General features: G+C 47.2%; 1 protein-coding gene and 1 long non-coding RNA gene across 3 annotated transcripts in view; one reads left to right on the top strand and one right to left on the bottom strand.

Moving 5' to 3' along the window:
• FRMD4A (FERM domain containing 4A) overlaps positions 1-27,164 on the top strand; it is a 273,747-nt gene that overhangs the window by 227,002 nt on the left and 19,581 nt on the right. The window contains exons 14-16 of the mRNA XM_039519348.1: positions 8,818-8,959; positions 19,712-19,845; positions 23,079-23,201. Of these exons, the coding sequence (XP_039375282.1) occupies positions 8,818-8,959; positions 19,712-19,845; positions 23,079-23,201 (399 nt within the window). The remainder of the gene's footprint in view (positions 1-8,817; positions 8,960-19,711; positions 19,846-23,078; positions 23,202-27,164) is intronic.
• Positions 13,049-26,578, bottom strand: LOC120395184. Of its 2 annotated transcripts, none has more exons than XR_005592508.1 (4): positions 26,537-26,578; positions 25,496-25,595; positions 15,266-15,386; positions 13,049-13,260 (listed from the first exon to the last, which is right to left on the bottom strand). It is a non-coding gene; the product is annotated as an uncharacterized LOC120395184 (long non-coding RNA). The 2 variants fall into 2 exon arrangements; XR_005592507.1 differs by lacking the exon at positions 26,537-26,578 and adding an exon at positions 20,168-20,298 and having other exon boundaries at positions 25,496-25,998.

The raw sequence follows: 27,164 nt of genomic DNA on the forward strand, positions 1-27,164 counted from the left end.
CATTCTGTGCTTCTAACAAAATGAGGGCAGAATGGCTTAAAATATTGTTGGTTTGTGCTAGAACAAGGGAGTTTGATTTCCCCAGAGGCCTGTCAGGTGGGGTCTGGGGGCTTAGTTGGAACAAACCAGGAGAGTCAAACGTGACTGAGTTCCTCTCCGTGTTGTTTCAGCGTATTTGCCAGTTCTCAAAGGGATACCGCCGTGAAGTCCGATCCGTTTCAGATAAATCAGTTAAAAGTACTTTCACATTCTACATCTGCCTCTGAGTCCCGCCCTCCACCCCCTCCCGCCAGTTCTGTGGTGTTACAATCACGCTTTCCTAGGGGAATAGTTTTTCTCCCCCCTTTTGCAGTGTGAAAGACAAACTGACTAACTGACCATATACGTGAAACGTTTAGGTCTTGTCTACACTACACGGTTTTTGTTGACAGAACAGTGGAGGTGAACATACTGAAATGCTCTTCCTGTCGATAAAAACAACAAGGAATCCGGTGGCACCGTAAAGACTAACAGATTTATTTGGACATACGTTTTCGTTTTTTACCCACGAAAGCTTATGCCCAAATAAATCTGTTAGTCTTCAAGGTGCCACCGGACTCCTTGTTGTTTTTGTGGATACAGACTAACATGGCTACCCCTCTGATGCTTGACGCTCCTGCCGACGTAGCTCCCCTGCTAGACCGACATAATGAAACCATCTCCACAAGAGGCGTAGGGCTTACGTTTGTGCAGTTAGGGCGATGCAGTGTCTGTGTAGACATTGTGTTCCTTGCGTCAGCTGTTGTCAATTCCATGGCTCCAAAGCCAGGCCCTGAGCTGCCGCCTGGTCTCTGTTCCCAGCCAGCTGCCAACCAGGCTCCCGGCTTGGGCTGCTACAAGGGCTCCCTGCTGCGAGCCCTGCTGCCCTCTTGGGTCCCTGCTCCCCACTGGGAGCATGGCAGCTGTGCCCCGCCGCTCCTGGCTGAAAGCCAGATGTGAGACCAGCTGGGCTCGCAGTGGGGAGCTGCTTGGAGCTGACAGCCCTTGCTCTTAGCCCCCCCCACACTGCCTCTCTTCAGTTGGTGGAAGCACTCTGCTGAGGACATCAGCCACTGCAGTAATTAATATGGTGGCTGTAAGTCAACCTAACACAGGTCGACTTACCTTTATAGTGTAGACTTAGCCTACGAAGTGCTGGCCAATGTACAAGGAAACAACCTCAAAAATAGAGAAGGGTGTATTTTCCCCCTCTAATCCCGTTCAGTTATAATTTTAGGTGTACCCATCCTGGAAAGAGCAGCAGGGAGATCACTTTCAGACAGAGGTATGATTTTTAAACAGGTGATGTCCCTTTAAATATGAACAATGCTGGTGTAACTAAGCTTTGAGGCACTGTAGGAAATGTCCAGTTGGGGGCACCAGATTCTTGAACCTTCATCTGCTCTCCCCTCGTTCCCCAGGAAGTTCCAAACATTCATACCCTTTGCGCCCCACTTCCAGGGAGATGTGCTCAATCCTGTCATCTTCTGGCTTTATTTCGCCCACTTCCAGCACGAGAGCTTTGCCTTCCAGGCAGACACCATGGGCAGCTGCACTTTCCTCACCTCCCTATGCAGCTGTGAATAGGAGAAACCTGTATATAGCCTGGGACATTAGCGCCTGTGGGAACTTTCAAAGTGCCTAGCCCTTTTTAAAAATCAGAAGCAACCAACAAACAAAAGCAGATTCCCCTCCTCTTGGTGGGAGGGTCAGGGACTTCTTTTGTTGCCAGCAGATTGTGTTTCAGATTGTGAGTGCGCATCTGATCTCTCTCTCTCTCACGCCCACGGGCAACACCGCCCACCAGCCATCATCAGTCAATCAGTCATGTTTGTGACCCTGTCAAAATGCTTTGTCACAATAATCCCAGCTGTCATGCTATTGCTTTGGTGTTAATACACACAAATATTTTTGTCCCTTTCTCTTAAAGGGTTGGGATTTTAGCCTGTTGTCCCTGTCTTTAAGGGACGTTGCCAAGATTGATGTATAAACTTCTCATCTGGGCCCATTTAAGTTTCATGGATCTGCTTGATTAGTCCTGCTAATCCAAGTGTTGTTCCTGGGTGTGTTTGTTTTATGAAACCAGCAATGGACACCCCAAAGTGGAGCTGTGAGATTCTTGATGTCTTCAGTTCTTAGGGGTTTGTGCAAATATTTTTTGTTCACATGGGTTTGCACCCCTTTAAAATTTCACTCTGAGGGCCTGTCTACACCACTCAGCTTTAAAAGTCAGCGTGTGTAAACGCTTTGTCGGCACTTTTGCCGACAAAATACTTCCCGCCCTGCGAGCAGCGTTAGCATTGTCAGCAGGACAAAGCCACGTTCACACTGCGACTTGCATCGGCAAAACTTTTGCCTTTCGCTGCGGGGCTTTTTTAAGTATCTGTGAAAGACAAAAGTTTTATCGACAACTTTGCCGTGTAGACAAGTTGCAGCTTTAGATTAATCCCAATTTAAAAGCAGAACGTACAGGACTCCCTGGGTTTGCATCAAACCCTGTCATTTCACATGGTTTTGAGAAAAGACAATAAACCTGCTGAAACTTGCTCAAAACTGGGCCCAGATTGGTCCTAGCAGTTGAGACGAGATTAGATGCAGCACTGTATGACACAATACATTCTGACAAACCGGGCTTGAATTCTGAGTTCATAACAAAACCTGAAACCAAGCAAGTCCTGCATCTTTTCAGATTCTGCTCTGATGTTTGGCACAGCTCTGCTGGCAAAGCCCATCTGCTGGATTTAAAAAACAAAATAAATAATATGCATTGGTTTTGAGCCGCTTACAGCAAAACCGATCCACATCTTTTGTTCACAGTCCTATGCACAATTGAGCATTTTGCCAGTCCATGGAGACCCTGAACTCTTACTGCTGCTATTTCTATCTGCTCTGATCTGGAATTCAAGCAGAATGTGGAAATTTACAAGACTTCCAGGGCTCTGAATGAACTCTTCAGGGTGCAAAATTCTTGTCCGTTCCCCTTTTTTCTGCACAGAGCAGACAAACTCGACAAGGCAAAGAGCCATGTCTATGCACTGGTGACTACACTAAGTCAGACAAATGTTTGCCCTATTGGCCTCAAGAGATTTGTTTTTATAGGACTTTCTGATAACACAGATGCTCTTGAATGCAATAGGGCTCCCAGTTGCATGGAGCTTAAATGAGTTAAATTGTCAGAAAAGGTGAGGGAGATTCTAAATGTCCCGTTGAAACACACGCAGCACAAAATCCTTCAGCACAAGTGAGAAGGCCAAATTGATCCATGGTGTCAATCCATCCCTCGTGCCGCTGCAGGTTCCCTAGACTATCTGACCTCGTTGGAAGGGCACCACTGATCTTAAAAACTGCTTTGAAATTAATCCCAAATGAGCAAGTCTCCCTCCAAAGAAATGAGACTTGCCAGGTCTGTGCAGTGATTCATTAAACATGTTCAGAATTGGGGGACTGAATGGCCCCAGGGAGTGGTAGTGGGATATAGTCTAGCCGTGAACTGCTGGGCTGCCTGTACAAATCCAGCCCAGGCCTCATAGCTAGCTGTTCAGTGGCCTCTGTGAAGGGAGTTAATTGATTTGAGTCCTGTTCCCTCCAAAGAACAAAAAAACCATAAGTTAATTGTCATCATTGTAAGGCAGCCGAGAGGCCCAGGATAGAAGCAGTGTAGAAACTAACCCCTCCTCCTTTATAGAAGTGTTCCCTCTAGGTACGTTAGTGAGACTGTGGACCTGAGTCCTATCCGAAGCCTGTTAAAGTTAACAGGAGTCTTTCCTCTGACTTCAGTGGCCTTTGGATCAGGCCTTTCACTGGGGGAGCTTGCACTGCCTGTTCTCAGTTGTACTTCTCCTTGCTGTTGTCTGAATGAGTAGCGGACTTCAGGCTCCAGGAACTTCTGGCCACGGTCTTTATCAGCACTAACTTTACACACGCACATACAAAGGAGGGCATGTTCCCAGCAATTAGCTGGATCTGCATGCCAGTAATGGACTGTACCATCCAGTATTACTGCCTCTGCTCACCATTGTTCTATAAGTACATTAGCCAGGGCACAGTCTGATAGATGGGCCCAGTTTCTATTCTGATTTACACCCTGGAGATCAGTGGGGTTGGACCTCAGTGCTTCTCACTGAAGTTGTAATGCAAATGCTGTATGAGGATACGAAGTCACTAATGTGTGAATAGATCAAAGACTTGTCGCTCCTGAAAATCAGACTAGTAGACGGCCAAATATCAAGCAGGTCCTGCCCAGGCTCGTGGTCAGTAACTGGACAGCCAGTTCAGACAAAATAAGAAGCGATCTGACCCACCAGCTAGAACTGAAATTGAACCTTCAAAAGTTGTTAAAAATATTGTTCAGTTTCATGCGCCTCAGCACTTCTTGGTTTTGACCAGAAACAGCCAGGCCAAGATGCTGAAAGACTGCTTCCCCTCCCCCCATGTTTCTTACCTGAGGTGATGAGGTACTATTGGAGAGGAAGGCTGAATGGCTAGGAGGCTTGGCTGGGCATTGAGAGATTTAGGTTCAATTCCATTCCAGAGGTTTTGTGTGACCTTGACAAGTCACTTAGGGCTGAATGCTCAAAAAGAGCCTAACTCCTTTTGAACGGTCAGTCCGTAATCTCTCTGTGCCTCAGGTCCCCCATCTGTAAAATGAGGTTAATAGCAGTTCCCTATCTCACAGGGGTGTTATGGGGTTAAATATGTTAAAAATTGTGAGGTGCTCAGATATTGCAGAAATGAATGTCACATAAATACCTAAGATAGATAGAGGATGTGACACTAGTAATACTTCTCTAGCACCTTCCATCTGAGGATCTCAAAGCACTATGTTTACATATAGTCATGAATTAAGCCTAAAACCCGCCATGAAGTAGGGATCCATTTTATCCCCTTTATTATTCCACAGATGTGGAAACTGAGGCAGAGAGGTTAAGTGACTTGCCCAAGGTCACATGGCAAATTAGTAAGAGCCAAGAATGGAGCACAGAACTCTCCTTTCCCAGTGCTAAACCATGCTTCCTTCCTTCACCTATCTAAACTATCTGAACTTTTTCAGAGTGCAAAGTAAGGCTGGATATCTCCTAGGAACAGGTTTTCTTGCAAGATTTCTAGGATTCCCTGTTTTCATTCCAGTGGGTATAAGCAGCCTAGCTTTTGGGTGCCTGTCCAAATCAGACTTCCAAACATTGTGAACAGTTGCCACTTGAAAACATTAAGGCCAAACTATAGTACCCCCTCCTAGCCTAGGGGAGGAATTACTCACCCAAGTAGTCCTACTGCATCAAATGGGTCTGCTAATGTACATGCCTACCAATGAAAGTACAGGTTCTACAGCTGGGCCCAAAAATTAAACATGAAATGAAGGTTTTCAGGCCAGTGGCAAATCCTGGATTGTTCGGCACAGTGTGACACCAGTTCTCTGAGTTAATAGAAACTCCAGGTTAACCAAAGGTCAGCATGTCCTTGGGGTTGCATTACTTGAAGCTCCACACAGCAGTGGAGGTTCAGGTTCTTATGAGCTGCGCCCGGACACCCAGGTCTGAAACCAGGATTTTACGAAGTGTTCAGATAAGAAGCCTTCCCCGAGACCTTTATAAAACTGGGGTTAGCTGTTAAAGCACATTAGGTTCAAAACTACAGTAACTCCTCGCTTAACGTTGTAGTTATGTTCCTGAAAAATGCGACTTTAAGCGAAACAGTGTTAAGTGAATCCAGTTTCCCCATAAGAATTAATGTAAATGGGAGGGGTAGGTTTCAGGGAATTTTTTGTCACCAGACAAAAAACGATATTGTATATAACGCATACACCCCCCCACACACACACACACAAAGTATAAGTTTTAAACAAACAATTTAATACTGTACAATGATGATTGTGAAGCTTGGTTGAGGTGGAGAAGTCAGAGGGTGGGATATTTCCCAGGGAATGCCTTACGGCTAAATGATGAACTAGCATTCGGCTGAGCCTTCAAGGGTTAACACATTGTTGTTAATGTAGCCTCACACTCTACAAGGCAGCACGAATGGAGGGAGGGGAGACAGCATGTCAGACAGAGACACACACCCTGTGTGTGGGAGAGAGAGAGATGCGCATTGCCCCTTTAAGTACGCTGCTACCACATTCAAAGTACATTGCCTTTAAAAAGATCGGGAAGTTGAGACAGCAGCTGCTGCCAGCTCTCTCTGTCCTGAGCCCTGTTGTGTCTCCCCCCTGCTCTATATGGAGAAGGGATAAGTGGGGGGCAGGAGTAGGGGGGAGGGGGACACCCTGATATTGGTCCCCACCCCTCCCCTCACAGCAAGGGCAGGAGCAGCACTTGGCAGTGGGGAGAGGGACAGGTGAACTACCAGCAATTGGTAGCCTGCTAGGCAGCTGCTGCACAGGGAACTTCGGGTAGCGGGGAGCTGATAGGGGGGCTGCCGGTCCACCCTGGTTCCAAGCCCCCACCAGCTAGCTGCAACGGGCTGCTCTTCCTGCAAGCAGTGGACAAAGCAAGCGGCTGCCAAACAATTTTATAAGGGACCATTGCACAACTTTAAATGAGCATGTTCCCTAATTGATCAGCAACGTAACAACGAAACAATGTTAACCAGGATGACTTTAAGTGAGGAGTTACTGTAGTCTGGAAGAAAAACCGTTTCCAGAGCGGAGGCTGAATAGTAGTCAGCTCTCAGGTCCATATCCAGCATGCTCAAATCACATCCAATTGGGTTCTTTTTGGTGTAGGAATTTCTGTTTGCTTCGCCTGGCTTTTTAGTTTATTTAGTGGATTTAATAACCAACGTACAGAATAGGGTTCAAGACATAAGCCCAATACTGGGTTTACAATGGCGCCGTGGTGGTGGGCCCACAGTCACAAGGGGCCCCAACGCCCAGACCATGGTCCTGAACCCTGCACTCCGCCCACGAGACCCCACCCCTGCTCGGCCTCTTTCCCCCAAGACCCCACTCACTCCTCTCCACTCCCTTGTCCCCCAGCCTCCTGCTTACTCCTCCCTGTCCCCTCCTCCCCATGCGAGTGGCAGGTGGGACCTTTGGGGGGAAGAAGCTAAGCAGGGACAGGGTCTCAGAGGGAACAGGCCGAGTGGGGGCGGGACCTCAGCGGGTGAGGGGGGGACGCCAAGTGGGGACGGAGCCACTCTCCGGGCCCCAGGGCCCACAAAAGATTAATCCGGCCCCGCATAAGCCAGTCCTTAATTGAAGTGGGGGAAGAAACTTTCCACATGGGCTGATTCTTCCATAACTGCCTAATATGGGGATTCTTGCACATTTCTCTAAAGCAGCGGTTCTCAAACGGGTCCACGGACCCCTGGGGTCTGCAAGGGTACTCCAGGGAGTCCGCAAGTCATGTCCGGGGCCACCGGCCCTGCTGATCAACCCCTCTCTCTCAGCTGTTCTGCGGCGTGCGGGAGGGAGGGGGACGGAAAGAGTGGGGCAGTGGGGGGGGGTGGAAAGAGGTGGGGCGGGGATGGGGCCTTGGGGGAAAGGGTGGAGTGGGAGCGAGGCCTGGGGCTGAGCGGGGGTTGAGCACCCCTGGGAAAAATTAGAAGCCGGCTTCGGGGGGGTCCATGAAAAATTGTAAATAAAAATGGGGGTCCTTGGATTACTAAAGTTTGAGAACCACTGCTCTAAAGCATCTGGAGCTGGGCCCTATCAGAGACAGGATACGTAGCTAGACTGACCATTGGCAATCTGGCAGTTCCTATTGTAAGGTAGATGAGGTGGGTATTCTAGACACAAGAATTGACTAAAATTGTCACGTACATACAAAACACTGCTAGTATCTAGGGCTTGTCTTCACTGCAGCATCACTCATGATACACTCGGAGTGTTGGCCCTAACCCACCTCCTATCCACATACAGATATCTCCAGCTTGAGCTAAGTGGTGCTTTCAGCTCCAGCTAGCTGGCCCCTCCGGGGTGTGGGCGGGTTGAAAGCTCTAGTGCTGCTGACCCCAGAGCTAGTAATGCAGTGGGGATGCAGCTACCGGCTGCAACTCAGGTTAGCAAAACTCATCGGCTGCTAATCCAGTGACTCCGCTGATCCAGTCCTGCTGCGCTGCTAGTCAAAGCCCTCCATGTGGCTAACGTGTTGTTTCACAGTGTGGCCGCTCTCCGCGGAAGTGGGCTAGAGGAGTAACTCCAGCTAACCATTGCAGTGAAGACTAGCCTGTAGTCTGCACAGCCATTGTACAGGACTGAGGCCTTGCATTGCTTTCTGTTGTAGAGCTTTATACAGCCCCGCAGGGTGAAGTCCTCTGTTCTTAACATCATGGGCGCCACGTTTTCCTACCCATGTTCCCAACCCTTATTATGTAGGGACCATGTGGGGGCATAAGTAAATCTTTGTGCTCATTCAGGCCCAGATACAAAGCTGACTGCCGCCAATGGAAAGAGTCCTGTTGACTTTAGTGGGCACTGGATGGCTTCTGCTCTGAGGCTACCCAGCAAGAAGGATGCTAATTATGTTGGCATTTTTGGTGGTTTTCTTACTGTAGCTCTTAACATTCAGATTCTCTGGATGTGGTTCTTTGATTTAAGGGCCAGGAAGGGGGGAAGGGAGACCCTGGCAATGCAGAGATATTAACGAACAAAGAAGCAATGGCAGAGTTGCCCCCAGATTCTAAACACAACAAGGGCAGTAGACAACGTGGGCATTCGAGTGCCAGTTTCCTTCCATTCTTGGAAAATAATCTGAGTTGGCTTTTGAGGGCCTGTTTCCTGCTGCGGTGAAAGGATTCTTTGCTTCTGTGACACTTAAAGAAATGCCAGACTGTAAAACACAGCTCTGTGTCTATTCCCAGTCCAAGATTCATGCTGCGAGAAGCCTAAGTGAAATCGCTATTGACCTGACTGAAACTGGAACGCTGAAGACTTCAAAACTAGCCAACATGGGAAGCAAAGGCAAAATTATCAGCGGCAGCAGTGGCAGTCTTTTGTCATCAGGTAAGTTCTTTCCCTTGTAACTGCATGCAAAATATGGGTTCCTGCCCCTCTGCTGGAGAAAAGAGGAAGATGTAGCTTTGTATTAGGTAAGAGCTGCCAGGTGAGGTATGGGGCCCTTCAGAAATGAATCTGACAGTAACAAGATTCTTCCTTTCAGCTTCCATCTCTCTGGGTATGTGATATCTGTCTCTCATCCCCACCATCACCACCACCACCCAACAGGAGATCCAGACTCCAGTGTGACCCCATTCCCATCCTCACTGCGAGTTTCCTCTTTCTCCCCAGGATGCCATCTCCAGTCTTCTCAGCTCCCTGCTGCTACCTGACCTATCCCCACACCCTGCTCCCCCAAATCCCTCACGCACCCACCTCTCTACTGCTACCCAGCCTGTCTCTCACAACCTCCATCAGCTGTTGTGGCTCATTTGGGAAGCATATGCTGGGGGAGAAAGGCAGAATCTCCTCAAGAGATTCTGCACTGATTCTGCCTTGTCTCTTAGCCACTGAAATTCATTCTCCATCTTCCAGCTAGTGCTCCCTGCTCATCTGGCCTCTCAGCTTTCCAAAGAGCCAGTTTCCAGGTACCGTTCATCTAGAAACTGCCTAGTGCCCCAAGTTTTATAAGGTTTCTTTGTGTGGAAAATGCTTAGATGCTTCTGTCAAGATGTTCAGTGTGTAATAGGCTGGAGGGTGAAGGGGAGCTGGAAGCTCTCATTTCCAACTCAAGTAGACATGCTTGTGCTAGCTCTGATCGAGCTAGCGGGTTCAAAATAGGAATGTAGCAGCATGAGAGGCAGGAGGGATTAGACACCCCTTAGTTTGGCTTCTTTATAAAGTGGAATCATCAGTAGTTATGGCAGAAGCCAAACAGGGATGCCTGTCAAAGGGATTCCACCACTGGGGACTGGGAGTCAGGAGCCCGAGGTCTATTCATAGGCGACTGGTGAAAATATTCTTTGCAGGCAGCAGAGCCCACCCTGCACTCTCCACGCAGCTCCCTGCTCCGGCCCATTGGCCCTCGCTGCTTGGCAATTCAGAGGAGCCCACCACAGTGTCATCTGAGGCATGTATCCACACTCAGGCAAAATCCTCCATCCGCAGTGCCCCACTCTGCCCCTTTTCTGGCCCTGGCACTGCCTGACAGACACAGGGCCTCAAGATTTCTACCATCCCCGGGATTCCCCTTCTACCCTCCATCACCTCAGGGTCCGCCCCCTATCCTTGGACTCCCCTTCTCCTCCCCACAGATCTTCCCCCTTCCTGGGACTCCCCTTCTCCCCTCCCCCTCATCACCTCAGGGTCTCTCCTCCTCCCCTGGGACTCTCCTTCTCCCACACCAGCACCAGGATCTCCCCCCTCCTCCAGAATTCTCCTTTTCCCACATCCCCATAGGATCTCCCCTTTCCTCCTGGGACACTTCTTTCCCCCCATTTCCCTCAGGATCTCCCCCTTCCCCTGGGACCATAGCTGTTGAAACTAGGAGTGCTGGGGGTGCTGCTGCACCCTCGGGCTAGAAGTAGCAATAACAACCAAATACATCGTTTCTGCCTTCAGCACCCCCACTATAAAAATTGATCCAGCACCACTGCCTGGAATACCCCTTTCCCCCCATCCCTTCAGGACCTCCCCCCATCTCCTGGAATGCCCCTTCCCCCCCTCATCCCCTCAGGACCTCTCCCCATCCCCTCAGGATCCCCCTCCTTTGGTCTGGGACTCTCCCCTCCAGTCACCTCAGGGTCCCTTCCCCATGCCTGGGACTCTCACCCTGTCTCATCAAACCTTCCCTGGAGGCACCAGTCAGGAGCCAGCACCTCTGGGGACTGAGGAATCTAGCTCCACCTTCCAGGAATCCAGCGAACGGGCAGGACTCTCACCCCATGACACCCCATCCTGCCCCTGGACCCACTAGACATGGGGCTTCCCCTGCTGATCTGGACATGCACATGGGCAGCAGGGTGGCTCAAAAATAGATTTGGGAGGGTTGAGTCCACTCTAGCCCTAACCACCTGTTGCCTATGGGTCTATTCCTGGTTCCACCACTTCCTGCCTGCGTGAGCTGGGCAAATCTCTTAACCTCTCTGTGCCTCAACTTTACCATCTGTACAGCAGTGATCACGTACCTCTTAGGAGTGGTGTGAGGGCTAATGGTTTGTAAAGGGCTGCAAACTCCTCGGAAGAAAAGCTCGCCGGGAGTGTAAAGCATTATCATCACAATGATGGGTTATTTGAGTGAAGTGTAGACTCATTAAAATCCATAAGAATGGAAACATGTGACATGGGAGAAGGATCTTTTCATAATTACAGAGGGAAATGTACCCTCTGAGGACCACAGGCTGCAAAACCAAATCCATACTGACTCTATACATCAACTATGCAGCCGTACGTCCTTTGTGGCTAGCTTGAAATGCCTCAAAAACAGGCAATAAGAGTTACGTTTTAAGCAGGCTGCGGTCGAGAGCAACTTGTTTTGGAATTCTCTTCCTAGCCTGTGAACAGAGATGCCGTTCTGTTTCTCCTGTCCCTCAGGACGCAGCGCACAATCCACTGTTTGTGCCAAGTATCAGTTCAGGGAGTTGCAGTGGCTAGGCAGTTTCTGGTGTGGTGTTGGGTTGTTGGAGTTCTTTGTTTATTTGGCTCTCCCACTGCTGAAAGCAAACAACATCAAGTAGCCCAGGAAATGCTAAGAGCCCCTCCAGAGATCCCAGCCTTGCTGGCACCATTCCCATGCCCAAAAGCTATTTGCCACCAATGCGGTGTTTGTGTTAGTATGCTGACTTTCAACCTCACCCCCATCCCGAGGAATTCAGAGTGCCGGGTTCTGTGCTCACACCAGCCTGACTCCATTGACTTCACTGGGTTAGCCCTGATTTTCACAGGTGGAAGTCAGGAGAAAATCCGTCCCCAAAACATCTTGAGGCCAAATCCTGATCTCGATTACACCAGTGTAAACCCTGAGCAACCCCACTGACAGCAGATCTTTGCCTGCTATTTTTTACACCCTGCTTAAAACCCAGTCAGCCTGGATAAGTTTGGAGTGTTGGGTTTACACGTTCAGTAGGCTTGCCATGGTGACGGAGAGCATGCAGAGTTAAATGGCCTGGGGCTGGGCAGGTGGTTCAGATGGATCCAGCCGCAGCTGAGTGCACACCTAAAATCCAGGCGTATGTGAATTTGCTTTGGTGAAGGTTTATACTGTGCTCCCGGTGTGACAAGATGGAACGTCAGCTTCCAGCTGCCCTGTTAGAGACCCGTACTCAGAGCCAGCTTTTGGGATCCACCAAACCTATGATCAAAGGCCCCTCATATTCAGGACAGTCTCAGATTTAACAGAGGGCTCTGGAGCTTGCTACTGTCTGGTGGCTGCAGCTGTGATGCCTTATCTAATGCAGGAGGGGCGAGACAAAGGGGATCTGTAGGAAGGAGGAGCGCTTTAGAGGACTTTGGGTCCCCAAGAATGATCTAGAACCCAACAGTGATCCCACGTGCACGCTGGGAAGCCATAACAGCTGCCTAGCGGGGAGGAGCAGGTTGGCTGCTTATGGCTGACCCATGAGAATTATTTGTATTACTGTAGCACCTACTCAGGGCCCTGAGCCCATTGTGCTAGATCCTGTACAAACACAAAACTCCCCATGCTGCAGGAGCTTCGTTCTTCTCTGCAGGGGAGAGCAGGCAGCTTGGGGCTTGATCCAGAACCCAATGTAGGGAGTGTGAAGACACCACTGACCTCAGCAGGCTCTGGATCAGAGACCCCTGGTTGCTTCCTTCTGTGCCTGTAGAGCCCATTCCATTAACAAAGGCTGAAGTTTGGGTTTACTCAACTTTCTGATAAGCACAGAAACTTTGCTGGGTTCATCTCTCCTTAGAGTCAAACTGATCAAGCCCCTAAACATTGCTTAATGTGAGCAGACCAGACCTGGGAGTGTAACGGTCCTGGATGCTCAGCATACCAGATTCTGGTGCGCAGATAGCACATTCCCCGGGCTCCCTCCGAATGTTTTGCATTTCCTCCCTTTGTGCTGACGATTATTAATACATGATTGTAACAATGATGTGTTATTGTTGTAGCTGAGGGCTACCATTTATGGATCTCAAGAGAATGAGAGTTGAGTGATTAAGCGGCCGCTGTAAATTTCCAGACTATAAATACATGGAGTTATCATGAATCACAGGGGGGAAAATAGAAAATGTTTCTCTTTTTCACTGCTGGGCCCTCTTTCCTGATCCTTGTTTTTCTCTCCTATATTCCTTGGTGTTTCTTCATGTCTTCCCCTAAGTTCCCTCTCTTCAGCTGGCTCCTACTAAAGGAACAAATCAAAAACCATGGTGAGAAGCTCAGATTGACACTGCCAAGTGTCCCCTGCTTTTATGTAGATGACACATGAAACTGCAAATTATTATAGCAACACGTAAAAGTCCCAACTGAGATGAGGCACCCATTGTGCTAGGTGCCATCTAAAGACATTGTGAGAGACGCTCCCTCCCTGAACGGTCACAATAAACAGGACAGACAAAGGGTGAGTGGAGAAACAGAGGGCAAGTCAGCAGCGTCAGGAATAGAACCCAGGTCTCCTGACTCCCCAGCCAGGGCCCCATCCACTAGATCATGCTGCCTCTCTCTTTCTGTGTCTTTGCAGAACTGCACCTTTAGAATCTCTCCCATGAACCTTGGCCCATCTTTTGAGAAGAGAAAGGCCTCAACCAAAATCCTAGGCCAACCAGTGAAGAGAGCCGAGTTCAGGGCTCGATCCTCTCTCTGCAGCGCATCATGCTGAATCAGAATACCCTGGAGTTTGGGCCGGGGTCTGACCTGGATTTGGAACCTAACGTTTAGGGCTGTTGGGATATGAAGTGTTAGTTCTGTCAGTGGTAGTGATGTGAAGTCTGGTTCTGATCTCACTCTGGTTTAAAGCAGGAGTAAATGCAGTGAAGTCAACAGAGATACAGCCATGTAAATGAGATCAGACAAGGCCCATGACCTTCAAATCAAGGGTTTTGATTTGGGTCTGTCACTGGGTTAACTCAACAGTTTGCAGTTTAACATGAACCCAGCTGATCATGGCATGATTCTTGGGTTTGTAGTGAAGGTTTGCACTGCTCTGACCATGTCTCCCTGTCATTGTGCTACCATGCATCTGTGATCCTGCAGTCCCCTCTACCTGTAGAAGTCCCGTTTGTTTCAGTGGGAGGTTGGTGAGCAGAGGGGAGCTTGTAGGAGTAGAGAAGAGGTATACTTTTGCTTTATCTTTGCACATGTAACTGTTAAAATAACCCATCCCCTTCCCCCATGGCATGGCATAGACACGGTCACTTCTGCAACCGTAGGTTTCCTGTAAATATGCCTGCTTATATTTGAAAATGCCTTAGTCCTGCAGATGGATATTTCCTTCCCAGTATGGCAGTTCATCCCTCACGTCCGCTACATCCGTAGAGGTGAATTTCCTACTACTCTACACTGAGTGTTTTAGTTAGTAAACAGCAACTAGTCCCGGCTATGGAAAGGCAGATGAGCGAAGTGACTAATGAAGAGCAGTCGCTGTGCGGGATATCTGGGTGCATCCTGTTCTGAATAATTCCAGATGGACACTGGAAAGCCAGGAGCGGGTCTCTGGCCGTCGCTAAGGAGGATATCCTATTTGTTAGTCATCGCTGGGCGATAGTGGCTGTTTGTTGTCACTTTCAATCATTCCCCAACATCCTGCAGCCATGAATCATGCCGTGTTGTGGCGTGGGGAGTGTACTGTGCACTGTCAGTCCCAGCTCCACGTGGACTTGGATGAAATGCCTGCTTTGGGCCAGGGGACTAGAGCTGGCAGCCAGGCCACAGGATACAGCATGAATCATTGCCGTGCTTAGATTGTGTTTTGCTAGTGACATTAAGCTTGTGAAAAGCAAGAAATAAATGCATCAAAGAGCCATCCACAGTCACACATCTGGAGCACAGGTGATGTCACTGGCCTATGAAAATGTGGCTTCTTACTCTGGACATTCTTCCCCCTCTGCTGCTGGCTCCAGCCCTATCCCTGACAGTCACTAAACCAGTCTCACTCCTCCTGCTCTCCATGATCCTCTACTTCCTTCTCTCTTTCCCCTCAATGTCCCCTCTCCCTTCCTTGGTCTTTCCTTTGAGTTTAGCGCTTCCTGCCTTCCCTCCTGTCCCCACTACTAGCCTAGAAGATATTTAATGCAGAGAATGAATAAATAAAATTAAACTAACCCCGTACCTCCCCTCAGAAAAATCCTAGAACTAACATGACATTGCTAAGCCATCGCTTTGTTTTTTATTAACCCCCTTTCCTCTCCCACTTTTGACTGTGACGTCTATCCGACTGTAAGTCCCTCAGGCCAGGGATTGTCTCTTGCTGTCTGGGTGTGGACATGTCTGGCTCGCTGGGGCACTGATCGTGGTTGGGCCCTCTAGAAGCTACTGGAATACAAATAATAATAATAATATTTAGTAATATATTGAAAGCAATAAACATATCTGTTCAAACTACCAAAGCATACCCTGTCTTAGTGGCAGTGGGGTCTACTCTCGAGGCACATGCACAGGGCTGGGAACTAGGAGCGCCTGAATTCTGATGGCCAATCTTCCTCTGACTCATTTTGTTGCGTTGATCAGATTCCAATGCCAGAAGGGACCATTGTGATCATCTAGTCTGACCTCCTGTACCACACAGGCCAGAGAACTTCCCCAAAGTAATTTCCAGAGCAGATCTTTTAGAAAAAAATCCACTTGATTTAAAAATTGCCAGTAATGGAGACTCCACCACGACCCTTGGTAAATTCATTTGGGATCTGACAGTCCCAGCTCTCTCATTGGTTTTATACTAGTGTAACACCATTGGAGTTGTTCCTGATTTGCCTAAGCAAGAACTGAATCAAGCCATTAATCGCCACAGGAAACGTTCAGCAGTGATGTAAGCGGTTGTGTAAGTTATGCATTGGGTGTAAATTGTTCAGAAAGGACCAAACTCTCCTCCCAGCTTCGCAGCTGTAATTCCCATTGATGTCCGTGAGACAAGAAGTAATCAGGTAACTGAGAACAGAAATTTGACCCAAAGTTGGATGTAAGAGACATAACATGAACCAATCTGGCATTCCTTGTGTGTCTAAATGCCATGACTTATGCCAGTCACTATATAATTGGGAGAAGAGGCATGTAGGATTCAATAGGAATTAAACCATAGGTCTGTATATAAATGTAAGTCCCATTCTGCAAAGTATTTAAGCATATTAATGGAGCTTTTCCCGTGCTGAATACTCGATGATTACATCTCTTGCTGAATCAGGGCCTTAACAGGATTCTAAAAGAATTACTGTAGAAACCTTTTAGAATTTGGTGAGTCCTAACCTTCAAAAGGTCTTTTGAACCATTCTGTATAATTTTCTGGTAAATTCCATAGGACGGTCCAAAAACCATACAGAAAACGTATGGATTTCTATTGAATTTCAATATGACTGTTCCATAAAGGTGTAGCTCCTCGTGGCAGGTAAGATCAATAGAAAGCACCTTCTCTTGGTTTGTATGGTGGAAATTAGTTTGCAAGTTTTCTCAGCTAATAGTCCTCTTTGGAAGGCCTTAGTGGGCCTGAATTCTGTGGCATTAAGTAAGGCTGATCTATTTATTTTGTGTAGCATCTAGTTGGTTGGTTTGGTTTAGTGTTTGTTTGTTTTATGGTCTCTTGCTTTGTTCTGATTATTGGTTCTTCATTTGCGTTTGGTCTGACATTTGGGGCTGTGGTCACAGGTTTGCTAGCGTCAGTAATTTTCTCAGTATATACAGAGCTTCTCATGGACACTCTAGGCACACAAAAATACAGAACTGAGTTCTCTCCCTGGCAGCCAGTGAGGTGAGAATCAGGCCCACAAAATCCTAGGAAATGCAAAAATAATCCAAACGTTCATTAAGAAAAAAGGGGGGGTTATGAAAGAGAACTCAAACAGAAAGCCCAGCTCATCCCATCTCTTCAGAAAAGGGCTGTGGTAATAGATAGATCTTGCAAAATGCCTGAGAGATTAACAGATATGGACTCTATCAGACCAAGCAAAGTCTAGCATTGAGGGCCCTGAACTGAGAACTCCCTGTCCTGAGTCATACAAGGCTTGTCTATGCTACATAACTTTTATCATTTGAAGACCCAGTTGGAGCAGATTAGTCTAATAACCCATTTCATTCTGAACTGGTTTAGTGCCAATGTGAATGTGGACAAGCTGAAATAGTTCCGCTAGTTCTCCCCCTACTTATCCCACAGTGTATTGGTGACCTTTTGAAATCTCCCAGAATCCATTGCTTCTAGGAGCTATACCAGGAACTGTGAGATGGGTACCCAGAAAGCATTGCAACTGAAAGGGTTTTGAACAAGGCTAGTATGGCTTTTAAACTGATACAGCACAGCTAGTGTGGATGCAATGAACTGTGCTTAAATCAGTTCAGTACAACTAGTTCAATTAGACAAGCGGTTTAATTCTCTAACGTAGACACACCCATAATTAGAGGTGTCAGGTCAAGCATCCAGTTGCTGGGTGTGGTGCATATCATTTGTGTTTTTAAATGTTGCAACGGAAGCATCCGTCTAACTGCTGTGGTGATAGGTGGTTTTATATAGATATAAAATTTAAAAATAAATTAAATTTGGGTGGGGAGAAAAGCAGAAGGAGGAAGGAAAACAGAAAAAGGGCTCCAGCCAGTTACTCTAAAAGAAAAAGAAAGGAGTGAAACATCTGCCAGAATCATGAGCAGCTTGTTGTTGGAGGTCAGCAGTTCATCAGCAGTTGAGCAGAAGAGTTCAGCAGTTCGCCCGCTGCCAGTAAGTGCTCGCTGCAGTTATTATTAGGGAGGTGCTAGAGAGGATTTACCCTGCCAGCTCGAATGCAAAATGGAAATTCCTTTAGGAAGATCCCATTGCGCTCTTGCAGTGCTGAGCATTTCCTGGCTTGAACTTCTCTTACCCTGGGCCTTACTTGTGGTAAAGGCTATAAAAAGACCCGAGCGAAATCCACTTGATGCTCTTAATTTCATGTCTGGATAAATGCGCTCCACGTTCCCATGGAGTTGTCTTGATTTTTGCTGGTGATGCTTTGTAAAAAGGCACCCATCCTGTCCTAGAGTCCGGCTGATCGCTAGAGAACTCCATTCTGGTTGTGCACTTCCAGCACATCCCAGTAAACCCTGTAAATACAGGCACGTTGCATAGGAGAGGCTCATTGAGCAGGACAAGCCCCTGTTGTTTTGCGGTGTGCAAGTCACAGAAAGTAGCGATGGAGAAGCTCCATTAGCTCTAGTCCATCCCCTTTGGGCTAGTGTGGGATGTTTCCCTCTAGTTTATTTTGTAGTTCCTTTTCCCACTTCAAGTATCTGAAAGGAAAGTAGCAGCAAAGAAACTCAAACTGTAGCTGAAAGCACGAGTTTCATCAGGTTTTGATGCAAAGCTATAAATTTGCCCCTAGAGCGACTCCAAAGGTTTGCACAACTTCAGCAAAGCTTTCGACAAACCCAGACTGAGAATACTGACTGCATGCTTAGGTGTCAGTGCTGAAAGTGCACCTGTAGGTCCTTATACTCACAGGCGTGCTACGCTTCATCCTTACACTCACAGGCGTGCTAGCTGAGGTTTGGTTAAGGCCTTTTGGAAAATCTGACTCAGGTAGATAATAAGAGCCTGATTCTGCACTCCATTGCTTTGCAGAGTCTGAGGCAGCGTCAGAAAACTGGTGTAGGAGAATGGCAGTTAAGTCCTGTAGTGTATACAGGACTAGATTTGAAAGTGGAGATCAACTTGAGACACCTTAAAGGGCCAGGCTTTTCAGAGGCTGGATGCTCAACACTTTCTGAAAAGCAAGCCCCTTTAAGATGCCTCAAGTTGGGCACCCGAAAATGGATACAACCAAAATCACAACTCCCTTGAACAGGGAGGCCCTGAACAAAGATGTGTGCACCATTCAGCGGTGAAATTAAATAAGGAGATCAATCAATACCTCTTATGAAAAGGATCAAAATACAGATTAACACAAAATCTGAAGGCCAGATTCTGATGTCAGTTAATTCTGGTTTTACAACAATGTAATGTCATTGACTTCAGTGGGAGCTGCTGGGTGCTTGTTACTTGGAAATCAGACCCCTTATTTAGGCATCTAAATATGGATTTATGCATCGAGTTTTGAACATCGTGGCATATATATTCGTGGGAAACAACAGCTGCCATGAAAAGACCTTCTGTTAGCTATTGGGGGTTTTTAACTTCGTTTCTATTTTGCAAAAATCTAGCTTCGGTTACTACATTTCTTCTGTGTGGTTAGAATTAACCGCAAGTAATTGGGCTAGATGCAGCAATCATTGGGTGAAATTCTATACAGGAGGTCAGAATAGATGATTGTGATGGTCTCTTCTGGCCTTTAAGCTATGAACATGTGTTTTCTATGCTTTGTAAATTCTGTTTGCTGTTGGGAGCTTTCGTAAGAATTGTGTGTAGTATTTTCAAGAGGAGCTTTAAAAAATTACCTGATTGTTTTTATTTACAGAGAAGAGCATCACAAATCTCTTTATGCTCAGATGTTTGACCTCATTCTGTTAGTTTAAGTATTAAGAACTTGTCATAAACAAACATGACTGTGTAACACCTGCTTCATTTCATAGTCTGATTCTTTTTTGGAAAGCTCCCATCCAAAGTGTAGGCTTTGGTGAAATTCATTAATGCTCCAGATGTGTGTTCTGCTGTCAGCTGGCCTAGTGAAATCATTGTTTATTGACAGGTTCCCAAGAGTCAGATAGCTCGCAGTCTGCCAAGAAAGACATGGTGGCTGCATTGAAATCCAGGCAGGAAGCTCTGGAAGAGACACTGCGCCTGCGACTGGAGGAGCTAAAGAAACTGTGTCTCCGAGAAGCGGTAGGCAATAGAAATTTTATAACCCTGGAAAATGTTGTGGCTTGTATTTTTATATGCTCACAGCCTCATGTGAAAATGGACAGAGGCTGGAAGGAGAGGTAAAGCCTTCCTAAATCATATCTCACAAAGCGTATGGTGCCCAAGGACTGAGTGATCCCCAGGCATTTCGTGTCTAGTGCAGCACAAGGCCTTTTTTACGCTAGAGAAGCTGGACTCATGCCAAGCCAGTTGTACACCCATAAGGCCTGATCCAGCAAGGTGCTGAGCATCTGCCGCTCCTATTGAAGTCATCATGAGTGGTGGATGCTTAGTAGATACTCACCATCTTCCAACAGGGCTCCCCATGGGCAGTCTGCCGTTGACTTCAATGGAATAGGCTCAGGCCTATAGATGGCACATCTGGTCTAGCCATTGTGTGGTCACCTGCCCTGGTATACGCCACTTGGTCCTCATCTTCGGTAGGAGAAAGGGGTGTTTGTAACACGTGCGCTAACTCACCGCTTTTCCTAGTGTAGACATGGCCTTAGTTGCACTCTTTCCATGTTCATTTCCCAGCATGCTCTGCCAACGCCCAGCTATTTCACAGCGCAGGCCCATTGCCTGGCATGGGGGTTAAATCACCACAGTTTGCCCCCCTCCCAATACAAAGAGCACAGTTTGGGGTGAGCTTGTGTGCGGCATGCTGGGGTCTTCCCTTCACTGAGCTGTATGTAACATGACAAATGCTGAGGAGGTCCCTTGGCTACATCATCAGTATTACTAGTAGAAGAAACTGTTAGGTAACATTGTCAAGAGAAAATCACCTTTCTGACCTAAATATCACCATGGGGCAAACGGGGTGCCATAGGATGAGGTCATATTGTACTTGGCATGTGTCTGTTTAATTATTGTTGGGGTTGATTTAAACTGACTTGTTTTAAAGCAGGTCAGCGTGAACGTAAAACCATTTCAAATGCTGGAGAAGTTAGGATCCTTGCTGCGTTTGTGCCTGGAAACATAATAAATATTAGCAGCAGCTTATATGAAGTTTACACTTCGATCACACGTGCATACATAACACCCGTTTCCCAGGCCTGGAAAAATCCAGCTTTAACAAAAATCATTTCCAGGAATAGAGAATGGGAGAGTTGGCTCTGGGCCGTGGTACTGGGATCTTTAAGTTGCTCTTTATATTTAAAGTGCGTATCACTTTAAAAAACAAACAAACAGAAAAAAGACCATTGCCCATTTTTTAAAAATCTCACTGCACTTTGTTTAGACTTGGCTCTGGCTTGAACAGCAGCTGGGATAAGCAGGAGGAAAACAGCTTTTCAACAAAGGATGTCAGAGGAAATATGTGCGGGCCTCATCCCACAACCCTTCCTCGCATGAGCGGTCCTGATGTATGAAGTCTCAATTGGCTTCGACGGGCCTACTCTTTTGCGGAAGGTTTGCAGGATCGGGTCAGACCCCAAGTGTCCGGAAACCATTTAGCTTGGATCAGCTGCAGAAAGTGGTCAAAAGTTTCACTGGCTCTTTTATTTTAAACCTTTCCTCTCGGGGGGTCCTGAATCGGTTTGTTTGCTATGGGAATTGCTGAGTTAAAATGAGGCAGAGACAGACAAGGAGAAGAAAAGGGGGTTAACACCTGGGCTTAATCAAACTAGCATGGCCCAATCCATTCACAACAGTAGCATCATGTTGCTTCACTTACTTATTAATTCAGATTAAATTTCAGGCCCCTGCCTGTAAATCCGTTTCAGTTTATGGCGGCAGCACAGTAGCCCGCATTGATTTTGTTCTTACAGAACCGTGGCAAAGGAGCCATTAAAGTTGTAACTCGTTCTGCACCCCCTGCACGTCATGTTAAGATTGAGGTTTTAAAGGATCCCTCTGCCACTCAGTAGAAAGACACAGAATCTGGATCTCAACACACTATTTGTAGCCAGCCTTTTTGTGCAACAGGATGAACGTGTTACAGAAAAAGCTCTAAAACTGGAGAGGGAAGCATTTAAACAACCTTGAAAAAGGGTATTGTGCGCTTCACTGCAGTGCTGGGTTAGGAATTCATTGTGTTGGGAACTGCTTAAGCTAGGGACTGAAATGGCCAGGGCCTCATTTCCCAGTGACCTGAAAACAGTAGAAAGAAAGCCCCCATTAGGGAATGGGTCGTGGGGGCATGAGGGAGGCAGAGAGCCGAGCTACACGCTGCACATTAAGGTCAGCCACTGTTATACGGGATTCAGATGATTTAGAGTTTTCTGCCAGCTGGATCCTCTCAAGGCTGGTGATGCAGAACACAAAAGCCTTTTGTCCTCACTGCAGAGACTGTTCAGCTCAAGAAGCTGGGTTGTTCCTTGTAGCAACACTCTTGCCTTTCTCTGCAGGCATTTGAATGTCTTTAATTCCGATCGGTGTAGATGTATTGTACGTACCAGAAAAAACACAGAGTCAGCATCAATCCTGGCACTTGCTCCTTTGCCTGCTTCAAATCTATTCCAGTGTACATCCCTTGGCGGTGAAAGTTTGCAGGGTTTGCTGCTTCACACTTGGAACTAATCTTTGCAAATGACCCTTTCAGTCTGATATTACTCCAACACTGCACATGACATAGCTTGGAGTTTGGCAAGGATTTCAATTCATAAAATGTTTTCATATAGGTACTTAGGTACCAGACACTGCTTTAAATTGCCATTTTCACTGCAGCTGTCTCAGACAGCTCATGAATTAGATTGTAGTATTTTAACATGCAGTTACGATCAGAAAAATAATAATAAAAGTGTCACTCGACAGCTCTGCTCCCTGTGTGAATTCAGAGTAAGATCTGCTGGCTTCTCCATCAAAAATAACTGGTTTCTCTATAGAGACAACACTGCTGAAGGAATGTGAGCTAGCATCTGTGCTGGCTCATGCATCGTGCTCAGACATCCTGCTGGTGGGCAGCACCTAAGACCCTAGACAGACAGTTCATGTTAATTTTTCTAGTTGCAGAGTATATATTCCTGTTGATGATGCACAAGCCAAAAAAAGAACTCAGACTGAGCTCGCAGGCCTGGAAGTTAGAAAAAATCTTCTGTATATTTATCAGCTGAGCATATTTGATATGGAGTCACTGAACGATGATAAACAATGGAACCCTGGCCATGCCATTTTTACAATCATTTTTCAGAGTGTTACTGCACTTTAAAAAGATACATTGGATGGGTTTGCTTTTGCGTATTCCCCTCCTCACTAATAGCATCTTATGTTTTCAGGAGCTCACAGGAAAGCTGCCCAGGGAATACCCCCTAGATCCAGGGGAGGAGCCACCTATTGTAAGGAGAAGAATAGGGACTGCCTTTAAACTGGATGAACAGAAAATACTGCCTAAAGGAGAGGTGAGGACTTGCCTTCCAGTCCTATCTATCTAGCTTATGTCTAGGACATTTCTTAGCCTATTACTCGGGAACCACAATTTTTAATTTAACTGTTTTTTTTTTAATTCGTTTACTCATCTTTGCTTGTATTTGGGGCAAGGAAGAGGTGAGAGAACATGCTGGTCTGAGCATAGGACTGGGAGCCAGGAACTCCTGTATTCCAGTCCCAGCTCTGACACAGGCAAACGGAAGTAGCTTTGGGTGAGTCACTTATGGCTCTGATCCTGTTAACTATGCAAACTGCCCTTAATCGCACCGGTAGCTGAATGACGTTGCTGGTGCAGGTCTAGATTACTCATGTGACTACGGGTAGCAGGATTGGGTTCTGAGTTGCTCTGGTCTTTCAAACCACTTCTGGTATCATTTTGAGCAGTCCAAGTTCTTCTCCCTTCCTTCCTGCAATAGTCCTTACTCAGTACTAAAAGTGGTACCGTTTCCGCCAAAGTCCTTTAATGAAGTGTCACATCAATTCTTCGAACTGCTCCTGTGATTGCAAGACAAACGCACTTTACCTCCTCCTCCTCCTAAACAAAGGAGCTATCCTCCCTGCTTCTGGGCAGCTTGACTTGTGTTTGGGTAAGTTTGCCTGGGGGGAGTGTTTGTTCTGTGCTCTCTCTCCCACAATTGGCTGGGTCAGTGCCCTGAATCATGGCTGTGAAAACAGCCCTGGAGCAGCTGTAAGGCGGGACCGGAATTCACAGAAAAGCCATTGTCTGTGGAGACTGGTCTCAAGACACTTGTGGATATTCTAGTTTTGAGTTTCCTTTTATTTTTATAATAGAAGAGAATGAATCTGTGGTTTAAGGTCCGAGTCAGCTGGAGAATTAACCCTTTATTGTATTGTTAGCGTTTTCTTTCTGCTTAAACCACGAACAATCAAAGCTCTTAGGGTTTGTGTTTGATGGAGCCAGTGAGAGGAATTCCACTGAAGTAAAATACTCATGAGCTAGCACGTTTTGTTTAGCTTTTACAAGGAAAGCCCTGACTCCTAAAAGCTGTGCACTCTGTTTGCTGCAGTGTTATCAATGGGTCTTCAGATTCCCATGTCTTGGGGGTGCGTCTACAACGCACACCTTTTTCGGCGGCGTGTAGTGTACCTATGCATGTAGGCCCCACTCCCAGCACAGGTATATGGCAGTATAGACTCTGAGCAAAAGGCTCTGACAGCAGGGAGTTGATGAAGCCTTTCCCACTGCCTCCCCTTGTCAAAGCTTTTCCCTAACACATGTAGCTACACACTGCAGTGTGGACACAGCCTGCCATGTAACTACATGTATGCTACACGCCACTGCCAGCATAGACTTAACCTTAGTGTTAAGCGATGGCTTCCAGGCTAAGGACGCTGGATGGACTCTGTTTTCCTCTCAGTCCTTCCATTAATAGTGATGCACGGTCCGTGCGTGCAAGACAATGATTCTCTGTAGGGAAAGAGGGTAAAGCCACTCTCCACCTTTGCAAGTAATGTACATTTCAGTAAAACAGAATTGCCAACCTCAAGCGTTCAAAAATGCTGACTCTGCCCTCCCCGCCCCTGCCCCCCCCAAATCATGAGATTGTCTTAAAAAATCATGAACTTTTTTAAAAGGATAAATATTGGGATCCGATTTGTCTTCTGATTTTTGAGCCTTTAAGGTTCATGTTTTCAAGCTTTGATCTGCACCATGAGGGCTACAATTTTTTTTTTTAATGAAAGTTGAGATTCTCTCAGGATCACATGATTCCAGGAGCTGGGGCTTTGAGTAAAACATCAAATGTCATGAGAATTGGCCTTCCCTCTGAAGGCAAATGACAGCCCTGGTGCTCCAAGGCAGTACGCATAAAGGCATTCATCAAAAAAGAGATTAATGGGGGAGAGGCAAATGAAGACAGCTGTTTACGATATTAAGGGTGATTTAGAAAAAAACCCATTAAAGCCAGAAGCTGCAATTGAAGCCAGGCTCTCAGTATCTTCACTGGGAGTGTTGTCTGAGTAAGGACTGCAGGGCTGAGCCCTAGCTGGATTTATTTTTAATCACCCCTAGCACTGTGTTTAATCTACCCTTGCTTACTTTCAGTGGGCGTTTTGCCACAATAAGTCAGATCAGGCTCTCCGTCTTAAACCTCCATTGTGTCGAATGCACCATTAATAAGTTTAGTGTTGACAGAGCTTACGAAATCTTCAAAGCAAAACTCATTTTACAAAACAAAACCAGGCCTTCAGCTGGCAGTAATGTGAGAGGAGCTATAATTATAGATTTAAAGCAATGCTGACTCACCACTGACAGCACAGAGATTTTGAAGCCAAAATGCCCAATATGAAAACTTCAGGGAGCCATTCTGGTCTGAGGAGGGGTTATTCCTATAGCATCAACCGCGCTGTGTATGCATGTTGGTACATTGAGAGGTTTTGAATATGGCTAACAATAGGGTTTCGCTGAATATCTGACTAAAAGTGCTTGCAATCGGAGCACTGAGCATTTAGCAAAGCTAATGTTTTAATTTGCAGCTCAAATCTCATTGAAAGTTAATAGGACTTGGGTGTGTAAGAGAGCCAGACCCCTTTGAAAATTCCAACCCATGTTCTCATCTTTATGGGCTACAAGCAAAGAGTCAGATTCTCTGCTGGTGTAAACTGGCATAGCTCCATTGACTTAATGTCAAAGTATCACCGCCAGTTACGCCAGCTGAGAACCTGGCCCTAACATGTTAACGCTGCTTAAGCACAGTTTAACTCTGCCAAGGCCAAACAGGGTCTAACTTTTTGGCTCTCTGGCATGGCCAAAGCCTTCTATTAAAATAGAGGTGGGCAAACTACAGCCCATGGGCCACATCCGGCCCACGGGACCGTCCTGCCTGGCCCCTGAGCTCCTGGCCGAGGAGGCTAGCCCCCGGCCCCTCCCCTGCTATTCCCCCTCTCCCGCAGCTATGCTGCCACTCAGGCGCACTCTGGGCAGCGGAGTTGCGTGCTCCTGCAGAGCAGCGCGGCAGCGTGTCTGGCTCTGGCCGGGCGGCCTGGCTGCCAGACATGCTGCTCTAAGTGGCATGGTAAGGGGGCCAGGGCCGGGGGGTTGGATAAGGGGCGGAGGTTCGGGGGGGACGGTCAGGGGATGGGGAACCGGGGTGGGATAAGCGTGGGAGTTCCAGGGGGCCTATCAAGGGGCGAGGGTGTGAATAGAGGTCAGGGCAGTTAGGGGACAAGGAGCAGGGGGGGTTGGATGGGTCGGGGGTTCTGAGGGGGGCAGTCAAGGGGCGGGAAGTGGGAGGGGGCGGATAGGGGGCGGGGGCCAGGCTGTTGGGGGAGGCACAGCCTTCCCTACCTGGCCCTCCATGCAGTTTTGCAACCCCAATTTGGCCCTCGGGCCAAAAAGTTTGCCCACCCATGTATTAAAACCATTACACGTCCCTACCTTGTGCATGGCCTCGTGATATCACACCTCTGTGATGTCTCCTGCTGACATTGTGTCACAGTGCATTTATGCATTGCCTCACGTTAATGACATTTGGTAGGACTGGATTGTAACTGGGATGAATTTGACACATTAGTTCAATGGGTGATCAGCACTACACAAGCGCTAACCAGTAACGTTATGCTGAAATGTCATGACTTTGCACTGGGACTTATCAGTGCGACATCCTGATGTTTCATTTTCGTACAGCCCTTGGTCACCATGGTGACAGACACCTTAGAAATATGCATGGAAGAGAGGTTGGGGTTCAGACACCACCACATAAGGATACATGAGTTTGTTCTGCAAGACAAATAGCAGACACAGCCATATTGGGCCAGCAGCCGGAATGAACTGAGTTTAGTATTGACGATCCTCACAAAATAAAGGCTCGATCAGTGGCTCTCAACCTATTTACCATTGTGGGCTGCGTAGGCCCTCAGGATGTCACATGGGCCACAGCTCTGTGCTGATTGGGCGGCCCGCGGGCGGCAGGGTG

The sequence above is a fragment of the Mauremys reevesii genome, linkage group 1 (assembly GCF_016161935.1).
Source record: "Mauremys reevesii isolate NIE-2019 linkage group 1, ASM1616193v1, whole genome shotgun sequence".
In the NCBI taxonomy this organism is placed as follows: domain Eukaryota; kingdom Metazoa; phylum Chordata; order Testudines; family Geoemydidae; genus Mauremys; species Mauremys reevesii.